Source organism: Tamandua tetradactyla, chromosome 17 (genome assembly GCF_023851605.1).
Source record: "Tamandua tetradactyla isolate mTamTet1 chromosome 17, mTamTet1.pri, whole genome shotgun sequence".
Classification (NCBI taxonomy): Eukaryota; Metazoa; Chordata; class Mammalia; order Pilosa; family Myrmecophagidae; genus Tamandua; species Tamandua tetradactyla.
In genome coordinates this window covers 78,950,795-78,974,744 of record NC_135343.1, presented here as the reverse complement: position 1 = coordinate 78,974,744, position 23,950 = coordinate 78,950,795, and the positions used below count along the sequence as shown (strand labels likewise).

The following is a 23,950-nucleotide window of genomic DNA, read 5'->3' as shown; positions in this document are numbered from 1 at the left end:
AGCCAGGCTTGCAGGAAAATGTTACATGGAGAGATTTTCTACTGGGTATGCCTATAAATAGTTTGTTTTTAAAACTTAGATGCATTTATTAAGTGGATTCTGGAATTCAGTTTAAGTTATGAAACTCTCGCATTATGTGGATGTACATTAAGTAAGCAGAGACTGGGACTCTGAAAGCTATTAGTCCTCTTGTGATAAGTGTCTGACAAATTTAATGATTAACTTGTAAAAGACTCCACATTAACAGAGGATCATTGGGTAAAAATACAAGGTGGGAGGGGGTAAGGGGGAACAGGGCAATTTGTACATGTGTACTCATTGATAATTACTCTCAAAAGTTTTTTCTAAAAAAATGGTGATTTATTTTGTGTTAACATACAATGGTAAATAAATCGGGGACCATCAAATTTTAAAAGAATTTTTCCTGGGTTTACTTTACATTACAATACTAATGTAATCTCATCAGTTCTTCCATTTCAATGTAGGAAAGGGATCCAATTGAGTACTGCTAGCAGCTTGGCTAAGAATGGACACTAAATTCAGATAATACACTGTAAATATAAAGTACTTTTCTCCAAATGTGTATAAAACTTCTGGAACAAATTCACTGCCTGCTCCACAGGACAGACAATTAGAATTTTAAAAATGTTCCAGACCAGAAATAGCATAACCCTGTGTAACAAATATACTTATAATACAGTTTAACAATATTTTATCAAAGACTTTGCACTTGAGATTAAAAAATTCTAAAGAGAGAAGGAAAAAAAACAGTAGCCAAGGAACTGCACAACCAAAAAAATGAAAATTACATAAAATATTTCCACCCTTATTTAAAAGCCAAATTTAACCAAGCAATAGTAAATAAACCAAAACAACACAAAAATACAACCTTCTGTTTAAAATAACAGCACTGCTCCATCTTTTCTCCACTGAATTTTACATATGAACAGACTATATATACTGGTTTTTCAGAGAAATGTCCATTTGGTCTGTCACGCCCAGCCAGGTTCGTACTAAATCCCCTTTTTCTCTTCGAAGGATGCACAACTCTGTGCTGGCTCCACATTTCCCACATTCTGGGCTTAGGTGCAGTGTCTCAAGTGTAGTGCGCTCACTTCTCCCTTGCCCTCGACACACTGCAGAGCATGTGGGCTTAGGTGTGCAGACCCTCCTTTACTCCAGGTCACTGTCTTCTTCTAAATTCAAGGTGGTATTCAGTGGGGTGCAGTAGTTCGGCTTGTCAGAAGGAACATAGCCCGGCAGACACAGACACCTATAGGAGCCTTCGGTGTTAATGCACTTGGCATTCTTGCAGAGAGACATCCGGTTGTTCAGCTCGTCACATTCGTTCACATCTGCAATAAGCCAAGCATGCAGGCTGGTAAGCCTCAGTCAGTATCACTCTTCGAGGAAAAGTAACTGTGGGCTCCCTCAAGCATCCAGCCGCGCAGCCGCTCCCCACCCTCCACCCACAATGAGCTGGAGGACTTTCCCATTACCGTCTGTTTCAATCCATGTGCAAGCTAAATAAGTCTTAAAATGGGAGATTATTGGGCGAGGCTGGAGAATTGTCTTTTCTGTTATTTAGCACAACACTAACATCTTCTTTGACAGCTTTTGACATTTTATAGTCAAGCTCCAAGTTGGAAGAATGATATTATATCTAAATTCCCATCACACAACAATTGTTATAAAGGAACTATCAGAGCTGCCAAGAGGAATGTGGCAAAGAACTCAACCAGTAAGCAGCACCCTCCGAGCAGCCTCTCTAGCTCACATGTGTAAATTCTTGGATTTCCTTCCCCTGGAGAGCTCTTCAGGTGCTTACTCACTTGAAACACCTGTAATAACCAGGTTATCTATTTCCCAGGCCCACCCACAGTTTAAAATGATAGAACTGGGGTTGGTAAAGGGATTGCCATAGAAGGGAGAAGAACCACAAAAAAAAAAAAAAAAGAAGAAGAAGAAAAACTTTCGGAAAAAACCTTGAAGTCACAGGCCCTTGAGCATAGGGGCAAAGAGGGTCTGAAAGACAACACTGAGTCACACGAGGTGGTCAAGTGCATGTCTACTGCTCTCCTAACAATATGAGAGGAGGCAAAGTGAAAGAGCTTTAGGAGGAACTTTATCCAAATATGATTACCATGGAAGTCTATACTCACTCACGCTAGCGTCAGCTATTCAGGGAACTCCTTACCTACTGCACTGTCAAAAGCTAAGTTTGGAAGAGTCAAAGTAACTGCCTGGGACCCTCTGGCCTCTCCTTCCTCCTTACTGCCACGTGGATTCTTGGCTATCAACTCTACCTTCAACGAACTCAGTGGATTGAGATCTGGCCTCTGGCCATGGGGAATCTCAGGAAAAGAATCATTTTGCATGGGACAAATATCATTCTCACCAACACAAGTCATCCTGGCCATATCCAAGTGATACCCATCAAAGCAATCACAAGTGTAGCCTTCCTGCACCCTCACACAGCGGCCGTTCTCACACCCGTTGAGGATGCCACACTCCTCAGCCTGTAACTCCTCGAAGCTGTTTAAAAAGCCTGGAAAGCAAAGGCCCAGGGCCAGGTTAGAAGATTTCAATCCCCTATACCTCTAATACAGTTTTTAAAAACTACACAATGATTATGGCTATGGGTCATCATATATATGTATTTCAGACACCTTAAAGTTAGCGTTCAATTGCGTTTATATTAAATGTATCTGTACGTGCCATGAGGCACACAAACATTGAACTTCCTGCATGTCATATGGGTCGGGCTCATATCTGAAATTCTGATGTTGTATATTAAAATTGCATAGTTAATACAGTTAAGGCAAGTACAGCTTTTGTTTGGTCTCCTGAAACTTCCCAATCTCCTGAGTGTTCAACAGGGCAGAGGAAAGAAAGTCACTCAGGACGACCGATGGAATCCACTATCAGAATGCGTTAGGCACTTGCTAGGAGGATCCAGGGCTTTGAGGTTCTGCTATTTCAACTGGGGTTCTCAAGATCAGAGAAAGCCGGCGTGGGCCCTGCAAAGGAAAGTCTGTTTGTTTGCTCTGGCTTTGGAATGAGTTTGAGGAAAGGGCTCTCAGGGGATCAAAGTATAAAAGCAATAAAGGGGACTCAAAACATCCTGATAAATGGGAAAAGTACATCATACTTGTGTTTAGAAAACAAAAAGTCTTTTTAAGGAAACAAAGAAGCTCTTGTTTAGCTTATCTGCAGTTTAGATATGTTTAAACTGATTCAGAGCTTGGGTTCCCAGACGGTCAGTAATATAAAAACGATTTAACCAGATATCAAGAATGTTTAGCTCTCTTTATAGAGAGGAAATTTGTAAATATATATCCATGGAGACCCAAACACACGGCTGATGTTCCCCTCCCTTCCCGACCTTACCACATATTAGCTTTAAAAAATCAAAATACTGCTGGATCTCTCTGCACATCTGCCCTTTGAGGTAATTCTCCATCAGAACCGCAGAGGGCAGCAAAACATCATTGCTTATGCTGGGCCATAAGGTCTACCTCAGCCGTGACTCTAAAAATTAACACATTCATGGTAGAACCTTTTTAAAGGAGAAAAAATTATTACAGACTATCAGGAATATGCCAGCAGATCTCCAAAGCCAGTTTGAGAAATACCGACTATAGAAAGTCAGTCTATGAAGATATTTTCAAATCCCATGTATTGCAGCAAAATAATGTTGTCTTCATAACTCGTAAACTGTTTTATCACAGAAATCCAAACGGGAGATTTAAAAATTTGAAATTCCCAACAGACATCAGGAAGACTCCCCCAAATACTTCAGGACCCTACGTCAGAGGTCAGCAAATGACAGCCTCTGCTCCAAATTCAACCACTGCATGTTTTTGCAAAGAAAGTCTTACAGGTGCACCCATCAGTCACCATACTGTCTGTGGCTGCCTTCATAATAAAGCAGAGTTGAGTGGCTGCACAACTGAGACCAAATGGCCTACAAAATCTAAAAATTTTACCATCTTGGAAAAGTTTCCCAATCCTGGCTCCAGAAGATCCCCGATTTAGAAATGCTGCTCCAACTAAAGGTGACATGGCATTAGTTATTAACCTTCTCAAATAACCAGAAGGTAGGATGGTGAACAATAAGATAAGAACCTCAGCTTCACGTCTAGGTTTCTGTCGACCCAAGAGGACCAATTTCTCAGCTGGTCTACAAACTGGCTGGAAAGTTCTTTCTCGAAAGTTCTTTTTTACAAGCTCTCTGTAACTTGTAAGAAATTTAAAGATCATTACACAATTCAAACCTGGAGGTTTTGGAGCTGCATCTCAGTTTCCTATACTGCAAACAGGAAACTGATGTGATACCATGTTTTTTTCTTAATCTGTAGTAAATTAAAAGAGAGCTTTAAAGCAATGCCAGCGTTAAAAAGAAGGTGCAGAGGCCCGAACACGTCAATATTAAAATTCCTGAAATCTGAACTGTAAGGCGATAGAGGCTGTGCACCGGAGCCATGGGATTCTGTCAGAGCTGCATACAGATTTAACCTCCCATTTCTGGATTTATGGGGAGAATTGAACTTTCAGCCTTCATATTTCTACTTCTCCCTTTCTTTCCCTCCTCTTCTCCTTTATTTTTTTTTTTTAAGTAACTGCGTATTGACGTTATCATATCCACGGAGAAGTTACGGTTGTTGGTGCATGCAGGCACATTTCATAAGGTAGTGCATGGTTATACTTGGTAATGAGGAGAGACAGTGTCCTCAATCCTTGGTGTCAGAGGTCAGGACAGTGGTTGTCCTTGCTGGGGTGCTGGGCGGGGGTGCCGGGGGCCCTCTGCATGTTGGCAGTTCTGCGCGCCTGGGTGGAAGCTACACGGGTGTGTGCTAATCACTCCAGGTGGATTAGGAGGAGGCTGTTTAGATGTACATTTTAAATCATTCTCGATTCTGCTAGACTATCAATACCCTGCATCTGTCAAAAAACAAAAGAAAGTAAGAGGGAGAGGGAGAAAGAAGCTAAAGGAAAAGGGGAGAAAAAGGGGAAAGAAAACAAAAAAACTCTTCCTACTCAGAATTTATGTAACCAGCAAACGGTTTTGCGTTGCTCCTCAAAAACCAATCCGTGGAAAAACCAAAACAAACAAGCAAAAAATAGATGAAAAAAGAAAACAAAACAAAAATAATCCATGGCTAGTTTGCTTTGTGTACAGGTGACAGGATCCAAAGAAATAAAAAGCTTCTTGTGTTTTTGTAACTCAGCAGTGTCCGTCCCCAATGCCTTATGCCAAACTCTGGGGTCCACCAGGCTTCGCGGGCTTTAACACGTGGTGAGCTCTTTGTAAGACGCAGACAAGGCACCTAGAATCTTGCTTTTCCCCACTCTTCTTGAAGTTACCTATTAATATTTCATTGCAAATGGCCCCATTTTTCAGACTTCACGTGATTATTCTGTGTTGCTACGGGGAAACATTTAGCTCTTGTTTTCTTTGGCTTTCTTACTCAGTACACACTGGTTGTGTGCTGTAAGGCATTTACTTTCTGAACGAGTACAGGATTTGTACATATCGCTAGGAATCCAGGAAAAGCTGGCACGTGTCATTTCTTACTTAATAAATCTGCTCACGAGTGTATTCTAAAAATTAATTTTTAACCAAGAGAGCGATTTCTTTTGACCTCTAACTCTAAGACACTTGTAAAAATCAACTGGGGACAATTAACATTTGTCATTGTATGAAAAATAGCTACAAGAAAGCTGGGCTTCATAGAAAACTCTAGTCCCCAAACCAGACTGCCACCTACTGTGTAAAGAAACCATTTTGTTTTGCAAATTCTAGCAATAAGGTCAGTTTCTGTCCTTCAAAGAGAGTGACCATAACAGTGCCTCTGCTAGCAAGATCTATAACGTAACGAATGCGGTGTTCTCACATTTGAGTGTGCACAAGAATTACCCAGAGGGCATGTGAAATAGACCGCTGGGTGTCATCCCAGAGTTTCTGGTTCAGCAGGTCTGGGCTGGGGCCTGGGAATCTGCATTCTAACGAAGTCCCCAGGAACCACATTTTGGGAGCCACTGACTAACTTGTAAGTGCAATTCAGTTTTAAAACAACAAAAAATTTTGCTTACGGTCCTGAATGAAGTAGGGATCTGCTTCTGGAGTATACTGCTCACTAAAATCAACCAAAGCATCCCGTCCATACGGCTGCCGGCGACCCGAGACAGGAATGTTACACAGCTGGGCATAGTCATCTACGAGGGAAACAAAAAGCAGCGTGAGGTCCACTGTCACCCTGCCCGAAGCTGCCAGGGCAGCAGGCGCCCCACAGCGCATTTGTGCCCACACATCCCCGAGCCTGGAGAGGTTTTTCAGGGAAGCTCTACAAATCCAAATACAGCAAATATTTGAGCGCATAATGAAGATTCTCAAGTAAAGGTCAAAAAATAGTAGTTGAACAGGGGGTAGCACATAACCCAGAGTAGTAAAGGAGTGGGGAGAAAAAAAAAGGCTTGGGGAAGGATGACTCCATCTAAACCCATCCAGGCACCCTCTTGGGCATTTCAAAGGTAGGGCAGTGCTTATGGAGAGTTACTTTTTCATTCACTGGAAGCAGGAAAGATGTGTCTCTGGAACTCAAATAAGGAAGTGAGGATGCTGCCAGTTGCCGTGCATGGATTTAGTGGCCTCCATCATGACTCTAATGCCTATACTCCAGCTCTCTAAGGCCCAGTCCTTAGGGGCAGTGCAGCAGTAATGATGGCGACCATCTCCCCAGAGTCGGTGGCAGCATCACTCCGTGCCAGATATGAGTCTAAGCATTTGCCACACATGACCTCACTGATGGACTCATCCGCATGCTGTGCAGAGGGACTGTTACCATCCCCCTTTTTACTGGCGGGGAAACCAGCCCAGAGGTTACATGCCAGCTGGTCTTTGGCAGTGCCAGGTGTGGGCCCAGCCATGGAGCTGCAGAGCGCCCACTCCTTAACACGAACGCCCTGCACCTCCTCGACGCCCCCAGCCCCGTCCCTCTCTGCACCCCAGCTAGACTCAGCTGTGAGCACCACTTCCAGAGGCCCCATTCCCTCACCAACTGGTCAGCCCCACAGCCACGTGACCTCTGAGCACTGCCCCTTGGTCTTCCTGACAGGACTGCCCAGCACGTGGGGTCCTAGTGTCCATTCACCTGGAGATTACTGAGCTTTGAAACACTTGTCGTGGTCTTGGGCTCTTCCCGCATTCAAGCACAGGGTTACGTCCAAGTTTGAGCGAGGGAAGCTTTAGAAGGAAGAGCTTTGTGTTCCAACTGCCAGTGTTGCAGAAATTCTACCGCCTAAGGGTTCATCCAGTAGTGGATGAAAATTCTCGGGCTCCTAGACCTCAGCAGCTGTGCCAGGACTGGGAAGCCAAAGGCAGGTCAGCAGGTCCAGGAGTGGAGGGACGTTCACAGCAGGGCCACACAGGGCACAGCCACGCTCAGCTGGACCGCAGATGAGGGGAGCTTTCCTCTACTGTGTTTCCTTTCAGGACCCACAGAACTAAAGAGAAACACTGGGACACTAGTGTAAACCCTCTCGAGGCTTTCCTTCATCCCCACCCCCCGCCATGTGTGTGCACGCGCCTGAGGGAAGAAAATATGAGAAACGCATGAAGGAAGTATAAGGCCAGAAAACACCCTCCCAAAACACCCCGGATAAGGTACAATGCTGGGTTCCCCTTCCTAAAATTTCTTTGTGCAGAGCATCATTGAAACAAAACACAAACCCAAGAAACTCCCCCTGATCCCGGCACTTCTACAGGAAACGATTCTACCTTAACCTCCTAATTTCATTAAGGAAACAGCTGAACCTGGAAAAAAGATCCTTAGCTTAAAAAAAAAATACAACTTCAAACAAAGAGAGCACAAATGGTTGTCAGTTTGGTTTAGAGCTTGAAAAAGAGTTAAGGATTTCCCTAAGAGAGCAGAGATCACTAACATGTTTACAAGTTTCAAGAGCTGAGCTCATTTTTCTCTCATGACTTTATATACATTTGCTGCATATCTGAAAGGGAGATCATACAATATTTTATATCCAAACAACAGCTTTGATCTTCAATATTAAAAATAAATTAATTCACGTATTTATTTTGTGAAAGCTGTTCTGGAGATGCTCTCCTCTGGGACAGGTGGCTGCCAGGAGGCCTGGCTGAGACAGGAGGACCCAGGGTTCTCAGTCGACACAGCGAGGCCTGGCCAGGGCTTGTCCGGCCTCCAGCCCATGCCTCTAGCTGCCATGCTTTCACCATCTAGCACTGCGTGAGGAACAAGCATGAGCAGAGGGCAGAGGAGAACAGGGTCCTGCTCCTGTGCAAAGTTTAGGAACAGCTTCATGGAAAGAAGTGGCTTCTGAACTGAAACTAAGCAGATGAGAAGGAAGATATTTTGAATTTAAAAAAAAAGGGGGGACCTGCCTAAAAGTATCAAGAAAGGAAACTAAGTTGTGTCTGGGGACTTTTCAGCAGTTTCTAAAGAAGGTTTCTGACTTTACCCAGGCTGCTGAAAAGGCACAGAGGAGACAAATGGGAGGTCGGTACCTTGGGGATTCCCCACATTACCCGCCTCCCCCCCATACGTTTTTTTCTTAAGATTCTAGAACGTATGGTCCTTTGCTATTTTACTTTCTCTAAAACATTGAGACACCTTTGATCAATGATCAAATCATCATTTCTGCATTAAATATACTCTTTTTCATATTTGAAGATGTGCTATGGTGCCACTGTCACCAGGACAGGAATTCTGAGTTATTTTCCTGCAAGTATGAACGTGTCTGTCCTAGTCCATCTACAGTGCCTCCCCCATCGAGCACATGCGCTCTAACTCTCGACTGGGGTCAAGGGTGAAGTGTGCACGGGGCAATGGAAAGAACACGCGCTCTAGAGGCAGAAGACGGGCTCAAGTCCCGATTGCATTCTCCATTTCCAGCCTAGCAATTCCGGGCGAGCCTCAGTTTTCATATCTGTTACACAGGATGATAATTCCTGTTCTGCCTACCTCTTGTTTTTTTACTGACATAAAAAAATTAAACAGTGTTGCAGAATCATTCACATGGCAAATGGAGGGTACAACTTTTTTCTGAGAGGTGAAACTGCTAAGTCCCTACTAAACATCTGCAAATGAATAAGGATTTTCCAAAATAGTATTAGGAGTGATTGATATAAATTTTAGCATTAACAAAACTTAAAGGCAATTTATTAATGGGTAAAGAATTGTACAGTAAATTAAGAGCAGTGAAACAGCAGTCTCTAGGTATTGTTAGATTTTATTTTAAGATTATTTGGAATTTCTAAAGAGAAGGAGGAAACTATTTAAAAACTCTAGCTTGGTAAACAAAGAAGTCTCCATGGAATTTATCTCAAATAAGAAAACGCAAAGTTGTTGACAGTCTTGGCAAATCTAATTACTTAGTCTGACAGTGATAAAGCATGAACAATAGCACTTTTTTATTTTTGGGGTGCATGGTCCAGGAATCAGAGCTGGGTCTCCCACGTGGAAGACTAACGTTCTACCACTGAACTACTAACGCATCCTAACAACAGCATGTTTTTAACAGTAGACCAACTTAAGTTATAGGTAAGATACTGATGGTCAACAATTCTTAGGATAGGCCTCAAATGACTGGAAAAGTCTTGAGTGGGGAATATGTGTATAGAAGCAGAAAGCCAAAGCATTCTAGTGTTCCACTATCTTCAAGGAGAGCGACTGGAAAACCACAGAACAATCTACCGAGTCTCGAGGTAAGATGTCCGCTTCAGGGTCTTGGCACGCGCCCTTCCTCACACGTCTGTACTGGGTGTCAGGGGAAGCCAGGCCACAACTGGAGCGCAGAGGTGCTGGGCCTAGGCTGTCCCCTAGAATTCAGTGCGTTCTGAGGTCCAGCTGGGGTAGGCAGAAGGCAGCAAACTGCACTGGCTAAGGGTACAGTGCCTAAGAAAAGGAGATCCTGAAGTTTCCACAGCTTCCCCTGAGAGCTCCCAAGTATCTCTTGGCCACTGCTTCATCCAGCTCAATGCATGGATGTGGACACATATTTTTCTGTCCCTAGAGTCTTTTTTTTTACTTCTCCAAAACAACCCTTTGTTTATGTGCATCAACAATAACTAAGTGCCTAGTTGTCAGGGACTCGGTGCGGAGGAACAGCTCTGCTTAGCAGGGCTTGTCCTGGAAGGCGTACTTTGTGATTCAGACCCCAACTCTGAGACCCCTACAAAGTGTCTATCCAGGATTGAGCCAAACATGAATGTTAAATGAATAGGAAATGGAAATAGTCACCCCTCTAAGTTGTTTTTTTCCCACTGCATTCCCCACCCCACCCCCAGCACACATGCTTAGTGCTCCTGACCAAAACAACGCAAGCTGTGCATGGGGTGGTGTGGGAGTGCATCGCTAAGGGGGCCAAACGAGGTCCAGGCCACTGACCACTCCAATTTCACTGGCATGGCAGATTCATATGGCAGATGGTGCTCCCTTTGAATTTCATTTTAGATTAAAAAAAAAAGTTTTAAAATGACCCCCTGGAGCCAGAGGGTGTGTGGCTCCTGCTGCCACTAGCAGTGGGAGACACAGTACTATACCCTGGCAGGAAATCTCCACTCTTGATAACAGAGATATCTGCAGGGCTGGTCTGGACACTCACATGTCATGACGCTTCTCTGGCATGTGAGGAAACCAGGAGGTGAAGTTTCAGTTCTGGTTGAGCCAGATTAAATTCAGCTGCTTTTAGAAATGATAAAGAGCCTGCATTTCGTTCTCTGTACATAGGGCTAAAAATTCAGTGATCTCATGTTTGAACCGTATCGTTTTCACATATAGGAGAAACAAGGACTGGTTCTTATGCATCAAAAAAAATGGGTCTATCTTTTGCTCAAATTTCCAGACTAGGTGTCTTGCAGGTTTAAGTGTATTATCAATTGATGATGGCGTTTGGAAACATGCACACATCCACACACAACAGGAAATGGAGGGAGGCGAGAGGGTGAATGAAATGAATGTTTACCTAAACCCAATGCCTATTGAGATGGCATTATAATAAGACACTCAAAAAAAAAAAGAAAAAAAAAAACAACTGAAGTTAGCAAAAACTATGAAATTGGAAAGATACTGGTCATTTACAGAACATTCCACCCAGTACTAATGATGGAAAAAAGAATGTGAAAGGCAGGATTCTTGGTATTTGTACAATACTGTGGAATTACACATCTGCTTGGCAATCTGTCCCTCATACTCTCTTTCTTAGAGAATATATTCTCACCCACAGTTCCTGGTAAACAGGCAATAACTCTGCTTCCCAGATATTAAAACTTGATGATATGTAAGGGAAGATTTGGTATAGAAAAAAGAGAAAGGACTAGGATTAAGAAGACCTGGCTTTTAGTTCCTGGCTTCTCTCCTTCCAAGTTCCTTAAGACCAGACACTTTACTCTGAGCCTCAGTTTCTTCATATACTGAAAAGGATTATGGTAGTCTGCCTTGGCAGGATTAAAAGCAATTCATTCATTGTTTCATTCCATGACTGATTCATTCACTCGTTCAACCAGTGGCTGAGAATCTATGGGCAGGATGGGATTTGGGAGGGAGGAAGGATATAATGGCATATGCTGTGGCAAGAGGTAAACAACTAAAGTCTGCCGGGAGAGCTGGGGGAGCTGTCACCGTGGGGCGAAGATGGACCTGGTGAAGAGGTAGGAGAAGGTAATTCAGAGAGTCAGAGGCATATATAATGGATTAGAAAGCATTACAGAAACTAAAGTGCCATGCAAGTGGCTGGCTACTATAGATCCCTGTCAGACTCCAACTAAAGAACAGTTGGAAACAGTTTACAAAAGCCAGCATACACTGCTCAATTCCTTTGTGCCAGGTACTGTGTACTCTGCATACATGGTTTCATTTAAATCTCAGAACAATCCTATACAGTCACTGGTTTGGAGGTAACCTGCCCTGGGTTAGGTGAGGGATTTGGACCTGGTTTGTTCTGTCGGCAAATCATGGTCTTTCTACCGCACAGCTACCCCATCAGAAGCCCCTAGAAGGAAAGTATTAAGTACAGCCCCTGTCTGTGAGCATCAGGTACACGCTTAGTTCAGCTGTAAGCATCTGTGCTGAAAGCTCCGGGGAGAGTAACCGCCATGGATGCTGATGAGCTCAGTTCTACCGGGGTCAGCTCTGTCATTAGCAGGATTTATGCTTATTGAATTTGCTCGATTTATTAGGTGAAAGAGATCAAATTGCTTAATGTTCAATTAAATTGTACTTGTCGAGGGCAGGGAAGTAATGAAGTCTTAAGTCTTGGCAGAGTTCACATTCTGCGGGACTCCTGTAAATGTTAATGTTCTAAGGAAACCCCAGGGCCACAGGCCAAGCCAGTTCTCCCACTTCCAGCCTTCACCTAAAGTTACCCGTCCAAACTCGGTCTCTCCCAGCATTTTCCCTCAGAATGTCATTTATTTATTTAGCCAGACTCTCATTGAAGAAAGAGATTTGTTAGGTATGAGTGCAAAAAAAAAAAAAAAAAAAAAAAAAAAGGAGTGTCCCTTTGCATTCTAAAACCTGGATTTGTAATTTATACACTCGTAATAATAAATTAAGCCACACACGAAAAGCTTCATGTAATGACTGATAACTCATGGGTTTCTTATCAGGGATGTCATGAAAGGTTCTTCCCATTTCTAAATATCTCGGGCTTTGGAAATACTTCAAGTGTCACATTCAGACAATCTCAGAGAAAATTAGAAATGAGGTAATAGCTAGGATTTGATAAGAGACAAGACTGAGTAGTAGAAGACAAACAGTAAACAGAAAGGCAAATAGGAGGAAAAATTCAACATGTTCATTTTCTAAACCAATCCACTTCATATTTTTTTCAACTGCAAGGACAGAGAAACCCTTTCATTTCCCCTTCCCTGCTCTAAAAGTGCCACCAAAATGACAATGTGAGAAGTCAACAATTAGGAGAAATAAGCATTATATGTAAGGCACCCATTTTGTTTTCTGTATTTGTATTTGTATTTTTTTTTGCATTAAGCGGTTCACAATGATCTTAAAATAGGAGCTAAGTGTGCGCTAAAAATAAAGAGAAACTGTTTTTTACATATTAAATTCATCTAACCTTCTTACTTTTAACTGGTAAAACAAGAAAGCAAGATGGATTGATCTCTACAGGTCCTTTTTAGCTGACCTATTTTGTGATTTGAATAGAAAATATTCTTATCAAATAGTCTGTGTCCCTAAAGAGAAAACACTTTTACTATCAAGCTGCAACAGTCTTGGAAGACAATTTGTCCAGACTGAAGCTGCAATATGAGGTAATCACCACTTGATGACGCTGTTGGCATCTTAGGAAATGCTGACCTAGATGGTTTTCAGAAGGGCTGACAATCGTGGACTTCATAAACTGTAGGAAACACAGTCTCGCCTTCCCTTTCATTTCTCTGCTGAGGAAACTGAAGTCCAGAGAAATGTAATAATATTCTAAAACTCATCAGGATAAATTCTCAAAATGTGAAATTTTCTTCTACCATAAATTATTAAAACACAAAGGTGAAGAAAACTGTATTTTAAAGTATATTATTTTAAACTTGCTTAATTAAAAAAAAATTTTTTTTAAGTTTTGAGGCAGAAAAAAGCTACTAATATTAGTTCAAAACTCTATTGATTAATATTTACAAGGGTAGATTTCTAGGTTTAAAAATAAAATCACTACTGTACCACTATCATTATTTAAAAAGCAAATTCTAGGTAATTAATGTGATAAAAAAATAACATTCAAGGCAGTCAATATCATTATTCATGAATATGTATTCCATTCAATCGCAGGAAACGAGAAGCCACTCCAAAGCAAAAAACTGGAACTGTTTCAAGATGCCTGACTGTGTTATGATTTCCTCGGATACTGCTATTTACCTTAATCCAAGATGGTCTTCCTGTTTTTATCCCTGTTCTGACCTGTTCACACTCAGATACAGTCCCAGCAGCTCTTCCTTGTGGCAATGATTTCTTAGGCTATCCCTGGGTTGAGCAGTGCACAACCAGCACAACTGTTCACAGCAGCTGTGCTGGCCACTGAGCCTTGAAGCTCAGAAGTAAGTGTGAAGAAGGCCTCAGTGAGTCCCGAAGCCTCTGGATGACCTCGTCTAGGGTGGCTTGCCTCTTTCTTAAGGTACTAGCTACTCCTGCTGAACAAAATAATCACCTCCCTAGCTCCTGCTCCTTGTCAGACAGCCATAAACCCAAACACAGCACTCTGGTTGGTCTGGGCACACTTTCTAGTCACTGTTCCCAGTGTCATCAAACCAGCACGTCTGCTCTGTGAGGGGAGACTAGATCAACTTTTCCTCATCCCGCTTGTACCAGGTCTGCGTTTAAAAGGCATGGGCCAGCAGGTTTGTTCCCCACAGTTGTCTTATAAGGCCAGTTAAGAAGAGGGAAATAAACACTACATTTGCATTGAAAACCTCAAACATAAAATGGGGTTTTAAACAATTATGCACAGTGATTCGCTTAGGTCCCACTTGTCCTAGCTCTTTCTTCAGAGTGCATTTTAACTAGTTTCGTCACTAAGAGGAACGTACTCAAGTAGGAGAGAATAATGAAAGGGCATTTCTAGAAAACTGAATGCCTATTCAATAATCTCTGAATCCAAGGGAGGAAGTTTAAACTGCTAAGACTTACATTTTTGAGATCAATTAGATCACCTGTTAATTTATAAATGTGTTGCTCTTTGGGGTCATTGTTTATTTGACACACATTTCTTAATTTCTCTATTTTGGCTCTAAATTAGAAAGTATCTAATTGGACATCAGTTTGATTATAATCATAACATTTCTTTGCTATTCAGAATAGTTTATATAACATAGTGTGACCAGCCAAATACTTTTCAGTCATTTAAAAATGTGGTATATCTCAGTAAAATAAGCACTGAATAAAACTGACACTCCAAAGTCTGAGCTATATATAAACTAATATTTTAGAAGAACTCATGCCCCCAAATTTGTCGAGCAAACTCTCACGGTTAACTGATCAACAATTGTTGTTTTAAGATATTGACAACAGCTTCACCCACTTTTCAAAATAGGGAGCTAAAGCAGTAGTTTTCAGTCTAGCACTGTCTGCTGGTCCCCTCTAGCTGGCGTTCCAAAGTCTACAGACTCAGACGTGCTCCGGAGAACTGGGGTTTGCCAACTGCACTTGTGCCGGGACGCTCCTGCAGAGTTCTATCTTCAGAAGTTTAGCAAGGAATGGAGGAAAAAGTCCCCCTTGTCATCAGGGTGTTTTTTTTTTTTTTAATTATCCTTTCTCTGAGGCACAGGGAATCCACACTTACTTTCTTCTAATACATTTTACATCAATTATTACAATACAATCATAACCAGAACATAGCCTTTTCTGCCCATTGCTTTCTTTTGCTCTAACACAGCTGCCAGCTCACGTCTCAGCCTTCTCTGTGGTCTTCTTCGTCTGACGCACTGCCCCTCCTTTCTGTACCTGGCTTCTCTACCACTTGTGCCTGCTCGCTCTACCCTCTCACATGTCTAATTTGGTCAAATTTCCCGTTTCGCTAAAAGAGGCCCTGAGCCACCCTGAGAAGCCCCGCCCAGCTGGGAGCTGTGGTTAGTTAAGTGTTAAGATTTGCAACTTTGCCCTGCGCTTCTCCAGAGCATGCCTAGGACGCAGACCCAGTTGGAGCACTACGAACATTTAGGTGCAAACTGAGAATTAAAATCCTTAAACCCACAGGATGGTAGTGGGGGCTGGGGAAAGCACACCAAATACAAGTATTTCCCTTCAATGAGCTTTCTAAAGGTACCATCCTGTTTACTTTCTACCTTTGGAAATGCCTTCTCCTCTTGAACATCCAGTTATGTTCTCGCTTTTTCTCTCCTCTTCCTTCCTCGCTTTAGCACACATCGTGGACTTGACTAGGACCACAGAGCTAGGTTAGAGGGGGAGGCTTCAGAGACCGAGCAGTTAGAGAAGGGTACTAACCCCTAAGGGAGAAGGAGGCCTGGGGGGCAGTTATTCTCATCCTTGGGCAAGTAAGCCTAAGGGTAGGTTCGAATCTGGAAGCCGTAAGGAGGGGAAGGACAGCTGGGAGGAGAAAGCAGATGCTGTTATTACAAAGCTCAGCAACGTCAAGGTCTAGGGATTCCAGCCTAGGAAGGGGTCGACAAATGGAAGGGACAGAGGCTGGCCAGAGGTCAGGGTGGGAGGCGGCGGGAGAACCTTGGTGCAAGTCCTGACAGGTGACACATCCAGCCCTGGCTGCGCCTGTGGTGCCAGGAAGTAACACATCCACTTAGAGGGGAATTTGGGTTTGAGGTCCACATGAGGCCAGCACAAGACTGATCCTTACTAAACAGGGGACGCTGAACTGGCCTAGAGCTTCAGTCCAAGGACAGGATTAATCTCAGAACTCTGAATGGGCCTCTTCTCATGTACATTAAAATGGCTACAGCGATGAAATGAACTACATCTAGATAGGTGTGTGAAGCTCAAGAACACACATACTTGATATAAAATTCAAAACTAGGACAAACTAAATCATGCATTTGAATTCGAGTGAGTGGTTACCTGTGGGGGGAGGGAGGGACTGGTATTGGAGAAGGTGGTCAGGGGAGTCCTGGGGGGAGCTGAGCTTCAGGATAAGTCACAGAGCGCTGCATTTATATTTTGTGCAGTTTACTGTTATCATTTGTCTATTTAAATGACAATATTTAGGACCAAAGTATTCTCATTTAACATGTGTTAACTGCATATTATATTAGTTTTGCAGAACTGAATTTTATTTTACATTTAGTGTAAATTCAAACTTCAAGGAAAAAGTTAAAAATGACAGAGTTATGGGTTAAGTGGTGAAGGCAAGTAGCTGCAAATTTGGGGCAGGGGTGCAGTGTTGCGTTTTTGCCAGACAGTCAACAAAAGGAGGGACAGGTGACTTGAAAGACTTCTGGGATGCAGGTTGGGAAACCAAGGGACATGAAAATGATTACAACATGCTCTGCACCCCTACATACAGCTGTGCAGAATCAGACTGAGTATGAAAACCCCACATCTTGGTCTCAGTTCTCCAAATGATAAGTAATTGAATCAAGATCCTGAATTTTCCTACCCAGTAACTGCAGCTGGCTTAAAATGGTAATTCCACTACAGAGATACGGCAGGAGATTAAGCTTAGACTATTCATACTTTGATATTAAAGTTTTATCAGTATATTAAATATCTGTAATGTTTTAAGGTAATCACATAATAGACAATCTGACAGGGAAGACTGTTTTCAACTTGAAATGTAAATGATTTCAGATTTTATGGTTTTAAGCTGAATGAGAATTAAGATAATATGATTAGGCTGGTAGATAGTATTTAAGTTGATAAGGATATTAATCCAAAAAGTAGAATCGATCTTATTTTACATAAAATTATTGGCTTTGTAAATGACAACATGTGTAAGCTGAACCTGAATTCTTAGGAAAAATCTAGTATTTAATATTTGGAAACACTGAATAATTTCAAATCCAGTATGAAATGGTTTTCTGTGAATCAAGCCTCCCTCAGTTGTTAAAGTTCATGGAGGCAGCCTAAAAGCCTGGAGGTGCACGAGCAGGCCACAGGGTATTTGGGTCCATGTGCATTCTGGAACATTCTCCCACCCCTCACTGTCGTTGGTTCTTGTTGAAATTTCTAACACTGTATAAGAAGTACGGAATAAGCATTAGCTTCACTCATTTCCTGAAATAGGATGCAATTTATATTAATCGCTGACACCCAGGGAACATGTACCATGTGCCAAACACCCAGTGTGGACTGTCGCACTTAACCCACAAACGATCCACTGAGCCAGGTGTTATTGTGGTGTCCACTTTATAAATGAGGAAAGTAATGGAACAATCACTTTCAAATCACAGGTTTGATTTATTTTGCAAGCAATCCTGCTGTAGTAGGAAAAACATTTTCACCTTTTGTTTTTTGAAATTTGGGGGGAGGAGGCTCTCTAAATAAATAAAAGAACCTTCCCATGGGAACAAAGTGCTTACACGCCATCACACGTGGCACCAGGATTCGGTCCCAAAGAACTGGGCCCTCACCTGTTAGAACACACTCGGTGTGCAAGAACACAAACGTGTGCAGGCATCGCAGTCACCTGGCTCAGTGAGACGCCGTTTATGGCTTTCTAGTCTGACTGTAATTCTCCGTACAGCTGATTAACAGGTACCTTCGCTAATCACAGTGCTCATGATCTATGATCGAAAAGATAAAACACTTCATACTCAGAGAGCACTGACAGTCATAACCTCACAAAACCAGTCTCAATTTTGGTTAAGGAAATTGAAGTGACTTCTCCAGCACAATAATTGACAGGACCTGTGCCAAAGGCTGAACGAGCTCTCTGGACTGCTTACGCTGAAGGCGGGACCCTCACTGTGTCTCCCATGCAGGATCTTCCAAGGCTATTATTAACATTCTTTGGAAACCTATTTCTTGGAAAAGCATTTAAACCGTGACTGCTGAAAGGCCTTTTGCAATTTTTGCCCAGTTAAGATGTTTTTTCAAGTTTAGTCTATGAGTCAAAATCCCTGTTTTCCTTCACACCCCCCAGGGCATTATGTGACTTTTTTTTTGCCAGGCCCTGGGAATCGAACGTGGGCTTCCAGCATGGCAGGTGAGAACTCTGCCTGCTGAGGCACCGTGGCCTGCCCCATTATGTGACTTTTCACTGATATATTTGGAAATTTGCAAGAGCTATGCATGGATATAGAAGAAATTGCTAGCTTAATTGCTTAAAGACATTACAAATTCTTTTACTTTCACAAAGTTATATGAAATAATTGAGGTCGATTATTATTAGGAAGTATTTTACAATTCCGTATCTATCGCAAAAGATGAATGTGTTAAATAAGGTTATCACATGTACATTTAAATGAAACAATATTTAGGGTCAAAATATTCCCATTTAGCATTGGTTAATTGTGTATTATTTTAATTTTACAGAACTGAATTTTATTTTACATTTAATGGAAAACACAAACTATACAACTGTTCCAAAATTTTTTGCCTAGAATTCTGTAGGTGCTCAGCAACTAATTAAATGAACAAAAGAATATGTAAACAATTTAACTAGAATTGAAAACAAGCTAAAATAATTCGACCTTCACTTTGGATAACTGAATGATCTCTCTTTCTAAACCATAAGATATACAATGAGAATAATCATTATACAACCGAGTCTTGCAAACTCTTCCATTCCCCTGTATTGTAGTCTACCTAAAGCGAAGGGGGTTAGATAATAACAGCCCTATTCAACTGATAACCCTCTAAGGGTCAATTTAGAGCATGCATTTGGGCTTTTGTTCTGTTAATATAAAACAAAATCCATTCGTTCTTTTATTTGTCATTCATGTAACACCTATACAAGGATGCAGTGATGAACAAAATGCACATTACCTTTAAATCCTATTAGACCCTTCCCTTAATTTTTATGATGAGGAAACAAGGTACAAAGGGTAACTTTCACAGAATTGCGAGTAACAGTCATGTCTTTTGACTTCGTATCTACAGCTCATGATCCTTCCTTCTTTATAACATATTAGGAGTTACAGCTTCCACTTGGCAATTTAAAAACATTATTTATTTTGAATAAGAAACATGTACACGTTTAGAAAGTTCAAGCAGTAAAAAGGAGACAGATCTATAAATAGAAATCCTCATCCTAGCTGCTTTGACCCCACTTTTTATGTAAATTATAAATTTACTAAACAGGTGTTCTATACTTTGCTTGAAAACATGGCATAGACATCCTTCTGTAATAGGATCAATAGATATGCCTCATTTTAAAAATGGCTGTAGAGTATTTTCCACAATTTATCAACTAGGATGTGACAAATGTCACCAGTAGGTGGCACTTTCCCAATACACTGGGAGCCTAGCAAGAAAATTCCTTAACTTCAAAGTTTTAGATCAAAACTGTATCAAGTCTTTATGTTCAGTTTACTTCTAATAAGTCTAATTATTTTAACAAGATAACCATAGATACTGTGATCCTGGACACTTTAGTTTCCAGTGTTCAAATGTGCCTAGTTTTCTTTCATTTGCAGATCAATGAGTTTTTTCCATGAGATAATGACACTCTATAATAATCTTGCAATCCATAGGTATATTTTCCAGAAAGTCTACATTTCTGTTTTTAACAGTAGCAACAAATAAAGATGTTAAAATTTGTTTTATCGTTTAGGGTAATAGAAATATTCTAACTCAGGAATGTGAAGGTTGCAAGGCTGCAATTTTTTTTAAAAATCGCTGAATTGTAAAAAAAATCAGGTAAAAAAACAATTGAAAGTCAGAAACACACACACAAAATTCATTTTAGATAAATAGTAGATACCAACAGTTTTATTTACTGAAAGTTATTTATTTGCTTTAATTTATTAATTACTCTAATGTATATTGTTAACACCCACCTCTGTTCTAGAATCTGAGAATAAATACATTATTGAAGGACACAGACCCAAATTTTGCCACATTCACCATCTAGCTCAAAAATCAGTTTTTCTCATCTTTGCACACGATGTACAAGATATAAAAATTTAACTCTTCACTTTAATGTTACTTTCTAATCCTAAGGAATACTATTTATTTGAGAAGTGCTTTGAGATCTTGGTAAGAGAGGGCTTGGAGCAACTCTGCAGTGGTTTAGGGCAAAAAAAAAAATGTGGAGCCAGAATGCCTGGGTTTGAATCTGCCACTTAGTGGTATGTGACCACGGCAGGTTGCCTCTCTGTGCCTCATCTTCTCTTCCATATAAAAGAGGAAATTACATACTTTCTCATAGGATGATTTGGAGAATTAAATATCTTAATAGATGTAAAACGCTTAGAACGGAGCCTGGCACTGTGCTATCATTTGTTATTACAGCCAAGTCCCAGAAAACCAACCTATAGAAAACGAATATATCATAGACTCTATATCCACCAAAGATCTCAAAGTTCTGATAATTATGTGAATAATGACCACCCGCTCTCACTTATGATAGGGATACAGTGGTTTGCTTTTCATGGCTTTGTTTTCCAAACAGCCTTTTCTCCCAGAGGCTGGCATGACATCATGTTAAGTACTCAAATTAGAGGGTCCTTCAAAGCAGTTCAGCCATCAAAAGCAATTTAAGGGCAGGCAGTATCCGAGGGAACTATGAAAGGGGAAGGAGAGGAAGAGAAGGCAGGGGAGGGAATGGGGGAGCTGAAGCCTAGGTGGGGAGGCTGTGACTACATGGCCACATCCAACAAACGTCCATTCTCGCCTCTTCAATGCCACTGTGCATAAAATTCTCCCTGGCATTCGGCCTCCAAGACTTCAGTTCAGGATTAGAAAGGGGCTGAATTATACAATCAAGCAATTCTCTTGATGCAAAGCTACCTTGACACAATTCATCTCTCCTCACTCACTGCCCTTGTATGTGGTACCAATCCATAAGATGCCATCTCACATCAGAGACCACCATCTGAAGACTCACTCCCACCTCCTACACCTACCAGTACTTTCAGATGTAGTTGCTGCCTTGGCAATAATTAGTACCCGTGACCTACTGACCAGAAGTGTGAAAGTCTTCTCCTGAGCCAAAACTTTACTTTATACTGCACTTTAATGCTCAAAGCTGATGACAAGTGGTGCAATTTATTTCTCAAATTCCTCCAGCACTGTTTCCATCAGTACCTAATTATTCTCCAAAGCAGTGCAGCACTCCTAGAAAAACTGGAAGGTTCAATGCCTGGCAGGAGGGGATTAGTTCAGTGCTTATATTAACTAATAGACAATGTGGCTCTTCTCAACTATCACGATATTCATGAACAGTATATTCACAGGTTGGATGGTAGAAACTATTAGCAAACCAGTGGGAACATTTAGAGATTGTTTTCTCTTTGAGAAATTAATAACTAACAGCATTAAAGAAAGTTTTCACAAAATAAAGTCTGATGCTAGAAGATGTCTCCGGAACCTTGCTGGAGCAGTCTAAGGACCAGCAGGAGTGGTCTTAACAAGATCGGGTGCACAGGGTATACTAGTCATCGACCTCTGGCAAAGCTGCTGACCTTCTCTGGTAGACTTCAGAAGAGATGATCCCTACATCTAGCATAGGTCCATAATTTTAGTGATGTCAAAGTATGGACCTATGCTAGATGTAGGGATCAGCTAATTCCAATACTCTAAGCAATGCCCTTCAGACATGTATTCTCTGAGACCTGGATGGAGGGTCCTCACAGATACCTCGAGAGCCTCAGTGCAGTTCTCTCCTAACCAGTCCTCCCAGCATCTTTGCTGTTAATGAATGTATATTTGAGGTTAAAATAATAATTCACTTACTTAAAAATAAAAGGCGGAAAACTGATTTTGAGGATTTGGTTGACCACATGCACTAGAGACTTGGGAGGAGAATTTATGATAACTACCATGCATATGCAAACTAGAGACAGTGTAGCAAAAACACCAAATCTTTTTTTGTGAACTTGTACCATTTCTTTTGTGATACCCTCTATCTTCCTAAAAATACTGTATAGTATATATTTGTTCAAATGCATTTGCTCAAATTTACATCCAAAAATTTGTTTCCTTGAATCTCAGTTGAAAATAATTGGGGCAATACTCAAAACTTTATTCCTAACAGCACAATATTTGAATATTCTTTTTGTGGGCTGGTCAGTTAAGTTTGGCCAAAGGCACTGTGTTGTCAGATTCACACACAGTAAACACGTAATATTATGGACAGGAGCAGAATAAAATGCAAGTACATACAGAACCTTTCCAAAAGGAGATTCTACAACAACAATCAATACCCTAACCCAAATGTCAGAGGTGTCAACAGAATATGTACAAAGCTCCTATAAATTAAGAAAAAGACATAGGGCCAAACAAAAATGGCAAAGGATATGATGCACAATTCACTGATGAAGAAATACAAATCACTCATAAACATGGAAAAGATGCCCAAATTCACTGGGACTAAGGGAAATGCATGTAAAATATCCTTTCACCCATGTGATGGAAACAATCCAGTGGTAGAAGGGTATGAGGAGAGGGGCATACCAAACACTGCAAATGTAAAAGTGTAAATTTATGATATTTTTGGCGAGTAATATAGTAAATTTAAAATTCACATACTTCTTGATCTAGTATTTTCATTTGTAATATTTTTCTTACTAAGTCACTTGTGCAGGTATATATAAGACATATATATATATATATACATGGAGGGTCACTGCAGCAGTGTTTATAACAGGAAAATTAAGGTTAGGGTTGGGTGGGGTCAGGAGGGGCATGGACTAACGCAAATGTCCAGTACTAGAGAAATAACCAAATAAACCATGGTTCTTTTATAAAGCAGATTCTGTGCAGGCATTGAAAAGCCACGACATGATGTTAATTCTAAGCCGCCACAAATCATAAAATGCATCCTGATTTAAAAGGTGTTAAAATGTGAAAAAACAGCCTGTAGCAACTGCTACAAGATACCATCAACTGTAAGATGCCCGAAATTTCAGAGATGCTGGAATATAACAACAAAACACTGTCCATTAGATTGATGGCAAGGATTTGCATTTTCAATAGTCTATTTAAATATAAATATATAATAATAACTAATATGTGGTCAAAAAGCTAGCACGATAAAAACAAACCACTAAGAGCAGATATTTTTGAAGAGCAGAGTTCAGTCGTGATGGGGTAGGTGAAGAGGGACATAATATCACATTGATTATTTTCATTTTTTGGAAGGAATACATACTATTTTTGAAAAATTAAATAATAAAAAGCACTGCATAAGTAAAAATGAACTGAGGTATTAGAGCAGGGTGAAAAGATGACTGAAGTCACACTGTACTCACTTCCTACTGATTTCACTTTCTCCTCCATGCAGTATCTATCTCCCATGGACAGGGACCACAGCAGAGCTAGTAATTCCAGTTCTC

At 41.1% G+C, this 23,950-nt stretch overlaps 1 protein-coding gene across 18 annotated transcripts in view; it reads right to left on the bottom strand.

Annotated features, from left to right (window-relative positions):
* Positions 1-338: 338 nt before the first annotated feature.
* Positions 339-23,950, bottom strand: part of LTBP1 (latent transforming growth factor beta binding protein 1) — a 471,389-nt gene continuing 447,777 nt past the window's right edge. For all 18 annotated transcript variants that reach the window (XM_077135032.1, XM_077135035.1, XM_077135033.1 and 15 more), the window contains 3 exons: positions 6,097-6,219; positions 2,399-2,548; positions 339-1,355 (listed from right to left, as the gene is read on the bottom strand). In XM_077135032.1, coding sequence (XP_076991147.1) covers positions 1,174-1,355; positions 2,399-2,548; positions 6,097-6,219 — 455 coding nt within the window. In that variant the 3' untranslated portion in view covers positions 339-1,173. The remainder of the gene's footprint in view (positions 1,356-2,398; positions 2,549-6,096; positions 6,220-23,950) is intronic.